At 51.9% G+C, this 7,833-nt stretch overlaps 1 protein-coding gene across 2 annotated transcripts; it reads right to left on the bottom strand.

Annotated features, from left to right (window-relative positions):
• Nucleotides 1-358: 358 nt before the first annotated feature.
• On the bottom strand, nucleotides 359-7,827 carry LHX1 (LIM homeobox 1). 2 transcript variants are annotated; one of them, XM_015646171.2, is made up of 6 exons: nucleotides 6,786-7,827; nucleotides 5,242-5,468; nucleotides 4,654-4,931; nucleotides 3,809-3,974; nucleotides 3,059-3,460; nucleotides 359-2,600 (listed from the first exon to the last, which is right to left on the bottom strand). In XM_015646171.2, the coding sequence occupies exons 1-5, from the start codon at nucleotides 6,953-6,955 to the stop codon at nucleotides 3,081-3,083; spliced, it is 1,221 nt and encodes a 406-aa protein (XP_015501657.1). In that variant the 5' UTR covers nucleotides 6,956-7,827; the 3' UTR covers nucleotides 359-2,600; nucleotides 3,059-3,080. The 2 variants fall into 2 exon arrangements, with proteins under 2 accessions (XP_015501657.1, XP_015501656.1); XM_015646170.2 differs by having other exon boundaries at nucleotides 359-3,460.
• Nucleotides 7,828-7,833: the final 6 nt, after the last annotated feature.

Below are 7,833 nucleotides of genomic sequence, written 5' to 3'. Positions count from 1 at the left end.
ACTCGCTTTTTTACAACCTAAACTGACCTAAACCCAGCTGTGTCATTGTCTAAATCAACACAGAATAAACTGTACAAGGACCAAAAGAAAGAGAGAGAAAGAAAGAAAGAAAGGGAAGAACCCCTCAAAATTTCCAACAAAACAATTTGGTGAAATCCTCATTTAAAATCATTGATTCAACAATAAAGCAGCAGCCCAGCCCAGCAGCACAAACAGCAGTATTTATCTTTCCCAGATAAGTAGAAGTTTGGAATAAATAAATCACCCATTCCTCCACTTATATAAATGCAAACCAGAGCAACAAAACATGGCAATAGCACAAAAGACAAACAAATGAGTTAGACACGGAGTCCAGGAGTTTAAGAAGTCTCCCCTGTATTTAATAAAGCATGAATTATTTTTTTTAGAAACACTAACAGATCCCTTGTAGATAGTTTTTTTTATCTTTATATTGTTATTATATAAGACATTTTGTGTTTAAAGTGAACTATTGCTTCATCTAGGTGGCCCCTCTACTGGGCATAGAAATTAGGTAGCGAACAAAATCAAAAATCACCATTGAAAATTACAAACTATACAACTTAAAAGCATTTGGAGTTGGTTCTTTTCCCACATCCAGTCCAATGAGAGAAATAATGGAATCACTGGGAATGGGGAAGTCTGGGGTTTAGCATAAAATTCTGTGTCTAAATCAAATAAAAGAGAAGCCAGCCCAAGCCCCGGTGGGTCGAGAGAGGAAGGAGGAGATGCAATCCCAGCTCATCCCTTTCCATTAACCCAGCAGGTGGAACATTCAAACCAGAGACTTTGCAGAACCCAACCCGACTCTTTGTCCCTAACACAGCTCAAAGTCCTCTCGGAATCAGTGGGACTTTTGCTTTTGAAGAACTGAATATTCAGGATTCTGCCACGGCTGATAATTAAAACTTGAAATCTGACATTTTGCAAGGCTCCAGGATTTTTTTTGTTTCATTTTTCTCCAAGAGAATGAGGCTGTACCGAGGGCAAAGCAAAATATTCTCCCCCGCTGCCCTTTAGAGAACTCCAGAACGACCAAACGCCGTCAAAGCATTGAGTCTGCCTCAGCTCTAAGAAAAAAGGATTAAAATTACATTCAGGAAGCTGAGGTTATGCTGCATCCAAACCATCCAATTAGGAGAAAAACCAGTAAAATTACCTCTGGAGAATTAACTAAAACCGGATCAATTGCAAACCGTATCTTTGCAAGCGTTTTACGTTTACAACACGTTTTTGTTTATGCATAAGATCAGCATTTCAAATGGTCTCTCTTAGCACAGAGCACAAATAACTGAAGATATTGAATAATTTGATTGTTTCTGAATTTTAAAATTTAAAATGCAGTGTAAACAGGTTATTTGGACTTCAGCAACTGAGTCTGGAGATGGAAAGAAAGGCTGGAGCTGCCTCTGGCCGCTGTCTGCATCAACACCAGGGCTTAGACTTCCACCAGAGCCAAAGAGCTGCTCAGGATTAGCAGCAGAGTGGATTATTCCTTCTCAGGGCTATTTTACTCAAGAGAATCAATTTTTCCAAAAATTGCTTAAAACATCAAATGAAACACAAGTTATCTAAACATCAGATTTTCTAATTTTATTAAAAACGCACAAATTTTATCCAACATGTTTTCTTTCATACAGTGAATGGTCTAATATGCACTGGAGGTCACACAAGCTTAGGTTCATTAGAACAATAAAAGACATATGAGAAATTTAATATATAAAGAAAAAAGTAGCAGCTGTTGACTGCATATTTGACCATAAAATTTAAATATTTTGGACTTTTATTTTAAAGACACAAAAATAAAACCTGTGTGGGTCTATATAAGTCATATTAACAATTCCATGAATGTTCAACAGGACTAAAAATTAGCAAAGATGTTTGTTTGTCTTTTTTTTTTTTCTTTTTAACCTTGTAACACTTTTTAAACACCTTCTCGGGTTGCTGGTGCAAAGCACCTTACAGTATTTGTGCTATATATTTACTTTATTTGGCAACTGTCTGGGTTTTGTGGGTTTTTTTTTCTTTGCCTTCTGTAAACAACACCTTTTACAAACTAGCACAGTGAACCACAAGCCCTGCAATCTGTTAGAACATCTACAGAAAAGAAAATGAACTATTTTGGTTGGCTGCTCAAAATTTTGCTTTTGAACAAGAGGTTTTTCTAAAACAGGATTTATTAGTAAAACATTGAGCTCCTGAATTTAACATTAGACGTAAACAGTTGACTGTTTTTAGTTCAATAGAGTCTTTTTTGTTTAGCTTTTCTCTCTCTGTGAAGGTAGAATACTTTTTGTTTGTTTGTTTTTTCAAGTCATTTTCGTTAGAGGTCTGGGTGGTGACCTTTGCTATGATGAGGAGGTTTTGTACGTGTAGCTTTGTGAAGGTAGAAGAGTTGGTGCTGAGGGCTTAACATTTAGTATTTGCTATTTTTGGAAAAAAAACCAAACAAAACCAAACCAAAACAACCGAAAACAAAACAGAAAAGAAAAAAAAGAAAGGAAAAAGGAAAAGTTGTCCCACCTGATCGTCAGCAGGCTGAAATGGCCGAAGCTAAAAAGAGTTTCTTGTTGTCGAACTTTCTGAGAGACAAAAATGAACAAACAGATTCATAATGCCAGAACCATCCTTAACCGGGAACGCTATAGAGAGTTCTTGAAGCTTTTTTTTCCCCTTTTCTTTGACCTCTCCTTCATTCAATTATTTTTTAATTTTTTTTTTTTTTTAAACGAGAAGTTTCTAAGGATTGTGGCTCTTAGGATGACATCCAACAGGGTAATCAAACTTACGCCATCCTACGGAATGGCAGCACTTTTACTGTACAGCTTCCCCAGTTTCTTTGTCAATGGTACAAAAAAGTCCCCTCGCTTGTTTGATACAACCATAACATGGAGATTGTCCTGGTCTAGAGCAAAGCTTGCCTTGGAGCGATTGGATTCAGTTCGTTCCCAAGGTAAAATTGTCTTAGGGCGGGAGAGATGTTATATGAATTCATTTCTGTACACCATAACAATAAGCAGACTAGATGATCATCACTTACTTAGACCCAGTTTGTTTTAAAGCTACCACACAGCTGCTTCGTTCATCTCTGGAGGGTGGGACAAGTGATTGCCGTAGTTAGCACCACCGTTGACGGATATCGACGAAAATGGGGGGCTGGGACCAAAAACTTCTGCGGACATGGAGTGCAAGGACCCGGGCAGGTTGGGTTCGGGGCTGGGCGAGTCTCCCGGGGGGTGCGACATGATGTCAGTGAAGCGCTGAGCCTCACTCGAGGGGTGGTGTCCGGGCAGGGGGTGGTCCATGGCCCCCAGCGGGGTCCCTGACGGCCCCGAGGAGGGCACGAACGGGAGATCCACGGGGGTCTGCGCTTGAGACGAAGGCGGTCCTTGCGGGAAGAAATCGTAATTGCTTCCAGGGCCGTAATACTCGCTCTGATAATCTGGCGGACAAAGAGAGACAGAGGGAAGGTAACAGGCGGGCAGGTACCCGAGAGGGGACACGGGCGGCGCGGCTGGCGGAGCTCTGGGTGTCACACACGAAGCCGAGGGGAAACGCGTGACCGGGCTGGCCGGGCTCCGGCAGCACCGGCACCCCCTTCCCGCACAGCACCGACACAAAGCGGCGCTCCCGAAAACACCGGGGGAACAGCGGCAGAACTCCGGGATCCCGCCGGCAGCGGCTGCGGGGAGTCCCGCCGTGGGCGGCGGGGAACGGAGCGGGACGGCCCCGGGGCTGCGGCCCCGCATCCCGGCACGGAGCGAGGCAGGGCGGGGGGAGCGGTACCCACCTCCGTAGAAGGAGAAGGGCCCGTTGGGGATGAGCTCGCCGGGCTCCAGCCGGTCCACGAGCGGCCGCATCCTGCGCGGGCTGCGGAAGAACGCGTGTCGCCGGGCGCCCAGAGCGCTCAGCTGCTTCATCCGCCGCTCCTTGGAGCGCCGGTTCTGGAACCAGACCTGCCGGGGCGGCGGGAGAGGCACCGGTCACGGGAGCCACGGGAGCCTCGGGTCCCGCTCCCGGGAGCCCGAGAGGCGCCGCCGCCGCCCCGCTCCCCCCTTCCCCTCCATCCCCATCCCCATCTCCGTCCCGGGGCTGCGCTTTTCCCCTTTCCCGGTCTCTCTTGCCCAATGAGCCCCGAGTCGCGCTCCAAGCGCGGCCGAACCCACGCGTGACGGCGGCCTCGCTCCCCACCGACTGCGGGTCAAGAATGATTGAGTTAATTCTTATTACCCTGACAAGATTACTGCTAATTACCCTCACACTGAGCCTCTCCAATCTAACCTCGTCTGTAATGGTCCTTTAACCCCCCATTACCCCGGCGCTGCGGGTTTATAAACCTTTTAATAATTCTAGCGCGTTGTCATTCTTATTTACCCATTAACCCCTCACATTTCTGGTTATTAATTTCGATACTGTTTGCAGCTTCTTTAGGACTTTTGCGAATAAACCCGCGGCTCTGTCTCCGCCGAACGGCCGGGGCTGGGCAACCGGGAAGCCCCGGGACTCCTCGGTAATAACGATTTCAAAGGCTGCCGGGGCTTCCCCGGGCCCCGAAATGCGGAGAGTGCTGGGCACCGGCCCCTCCTCGCCCCCGCATCCCCCGGAGCCGTGTCCGGTGCCCGGAGGCGGCGGTACCTGGATGACCCGCATGTTGAGGCCGGTCTCCTGTGCCAGCTGCTCCCTGATGTGCCGGGTGGGTTTTGGGGTGGCCGCGAAGGCGGCTTTCAGAGTCTCTAGCTGTTTGGCTTTGATGGTGGTGCGGGGTCCCCGCCGCTTGGCCCCCAGGTTCTGGTCGTCGTTTTCGTTGCTCCCCGTCTCCTTGTCGGACACGTTGGCGCTTTCCGAATCCTTGGCGTCGTCCTGGGAGGGGTCTTGAGAGTCGGGGGACAGGCTGGGGTCACTGCCGGTGGTGGCTGGGGGACAACAAAACCGGGTCACGCTCGGCCGTGGGGGAAAATACCGACCGCGAGGGACGGGCCGCGGTAGGACCGGAGGAGAGGAGAAAGAAGGGAGAGGATAAAGGGAAGAAGAAAAAAAAAATGGGAGACAAGAAGGAGAGGAAAAGAAAGGGATGGGAGAGTGAAGGGAGAAAGGAGGGAGAGGAGAAAGAAGACAGGAGAAAGAAGAGAAGAAGGGAGGAGGAACGAAAGGAGCGTCTCATCCCAAGGAGCAGCCGGTGCTGAGCGCATCCCCGCCCTCATCGCCCCGGCCGCCCTCCCTCACCTGAATGCAGGCTGTTTTCTTTGGCAGTATTGCTGTTATTTAGGTAATCTTCTTTGCAGACAAACTTGTTCTCATCTATGATGTAGAGCTCCTCGCCGGTGGAGAGTTGCTTGTTACACATCATACACGTAAAACAGTTCAAGTGGAACACTTTGCTCCGCGCCCTGCGGACCAGGTCGCTGGGGGAGATGCCCTGGGCACAGCCCGCGCACTTGGTCCCGAAACACCTGCGGAGAGAGGCCGGGCAGCGGTCAGCAGCGCCCGCGGAGCGCGGGGCCCGAGCCGCGGCCTCCGCACACCCTGCTCGCCCATGCAAAACGGGATCCGATAAAATACAGCATCCCTGCAGAGCGCTCTTGCTGCCCGATATCACAGCTTTTAAAAATAAAAATCAAACCCGGCCTGGGCAGCCGGCGCGGGACCGCTCGGGATCGCTGAACGCCGGGGCTGCGCTGCCCGGGTGTCCCCGCGCCCCGACACCTGCAGAAAGGAGGCTCTGAGCAACAGCTCGCAGAAATTCTACAGAAATTCTGTGTCGGTCCCGGCCTCAGTCGCGCTCCTGCCGGAGGAGCCGCCGGTGCGGGCAAGGCCGGCTCGGGGAGCCGGGGAACGGTGGGGCCGGACCCGCACCAGGGCCGGAGGCCTCCCGTGCCCCGCTCAGCCCCGCGGGGCTCTGGGAACCGGGATCGGAGCAATGCCGGGCCCATTCCCGGGGAGAAGCGGTGGAGCTAGGAGCGGTGCCGGTCCCCGTGAGCCGGGAGAAGCGGCGGCGGGGCTCTGGGCCGGGGGCCGGGCCGGGCCGGGCGCTGTGCCGGTGTGCGGCGGGGGTTCCTCGGCCACCCCGGCCCCGAGCCGGTCCTTGCCCTTAGCGCCGGTGTGCGGCGGCGGGGCCCGGCGGGGCAGAGGCACCGGCGGCCGCTCCGAGCCCGGGGCTGCTGGAGGCGCCGCAGCGGGCCGGGATGCGCGGGGAGAGCGGCGGCGAGCGAGCGTCGGTCCCCACCTCCCTCTTCATCCATCCACCCATCCATCCACCCATCCACCGGCGGAGGACCGCTGCCCTCGGGCCGGCCCGGCTCCGGTGGCCGGGATGCGCTGGACCCGAGGAGAGCCCGCACCGGGCCTTCCCCGCACGGGAACAACGCCGGGTTCCGGGCCGGGCAGCGCCGCGCTCACGGCCGCGGAGAGCCCGGCGGGCTCAGCCCCGCTCCACCGCACCGGGCCCGGGACACTGCCCGTGCTCCCCGAGCCGGGCCCGGCCCGCAGCGCCGCCGGTCGAGAGTTTGGAGGGAACTTTGGGCAACTCGAGCTCGGCCGGGGGACGCGGAGAGCGGCGGCATCAACGGGCCCGGCCCGGGGCCCGACCCCCGGGCAGAGATCAGCGGGAGAAACAGCCGCGATTTGAGATGTTCGCGGGTCACGGGGAGGGAAGAGGCGCTCGTGGGTGCCGCTGACAACGGGGGGAAACAACAAAAATAAAGGGAAAAAAATGGAGGTGGAAAACGAATGGAGAGGAGCGGCGGGGGCAGGCGGAGGCCGGTACTCACCGAAAGAAGTCGTTTTTGCAGTAAAGCTTGCCTTCTCGCGAAAAGCATTTCTCTGTCAAATTGCATTTACATTCACAGCACTGAACACACTTCACATGCCAAGCCCTGTCCAGTACATTCAACAAAAACCGGTCCAAGATCGGCCTTTTGCAGCCTGCACAGTGAACCATTGTCTTTGGTTAGTTCTGAGGGGGCAGCGGTTTCCCAGGTACCAAGGAAAAAAAATAAAAACAACAATTTTTTTGTTTGTTTTTTTTTGTTTGTTTTTTTTTCAGAAAGACGACAACACCGGCGAATGTATGCTTTTTGTTTTGTTTTTTTCTCTTTCTCTTTTTTTCTTGTTTTTGTGTACGTATGTTTTAAAAGCCGTGGAGAAGTGAAGGAGGAGAAAAAGAAGGGGAGGAAGAATAATAAAAAAAAAATCTTCGTTCGAGTGTCCTAGGAGGGGTACACAGGAGAACCCCCACTGCCCAGCGCTTCGACACAGCCGCAGGATCCCGGCCGCTACCAACCACACGGATAATAATAATAATAATAATAATTGTAATAATAATAATAATAATAGTAACAATAAAACAATAACGGCTATAAAGTTCCGCGCTCAAAAAAATAAAAATTAAAAAAAATTAAAAATAAAACCGCCAAAAAAAGCGAGCGTGATGAGTTTTTCTAAGGTCTGAGGTAGAGCAGTCAGGAGTCAAAGTGCTTTTCCCAATGAGAAATCAAAGGAGGAAAAAATATAATAACAATAATAATAATAATAATAATAAATAACGAGCCGGGACATGGAGAGGCGGTGGCGGTCAGACGGGCTGTGGCTGCTGCCGCGGCGACATCGCCCTGCGTCCTGACGCGGGGATGGGGACACGCGGGGACGGGGACACGCTCCGCCGCTCCTCGCTCCGCCGCTCGCTCTCGTTCTCTCTCTCTCTCTCTCTCTCTCTCTCTCTCTCTGTCTTTCTCTCTCTCTCTTTCTCTCCCTCGACGTTTCGGCGGCACCGTCACGCCCGGCTCTGTCCGTCCGTCCGTCAGTCCGTCCGTCCTACCT

This window comes from Parus major, chromosome 19 (genome assembly GCF_001522545.3).
Source record: "Parus major isolate Abel chromosome 19, Parus_major1.1, whole genome shotgun sequence".
In the NCBI taxonomy this organism is placed as follows: domain Eukaryota; kingdom Metazoa; phylum Chordata; class Aves; order Passeriformes; family Paridae; genus Parus; species Parus major.
The sequence above is the reverse complement of the archived record's forward strand: the minus strand, read 5'-3'. Positions and strand labels throughout refer to the sequence as shown.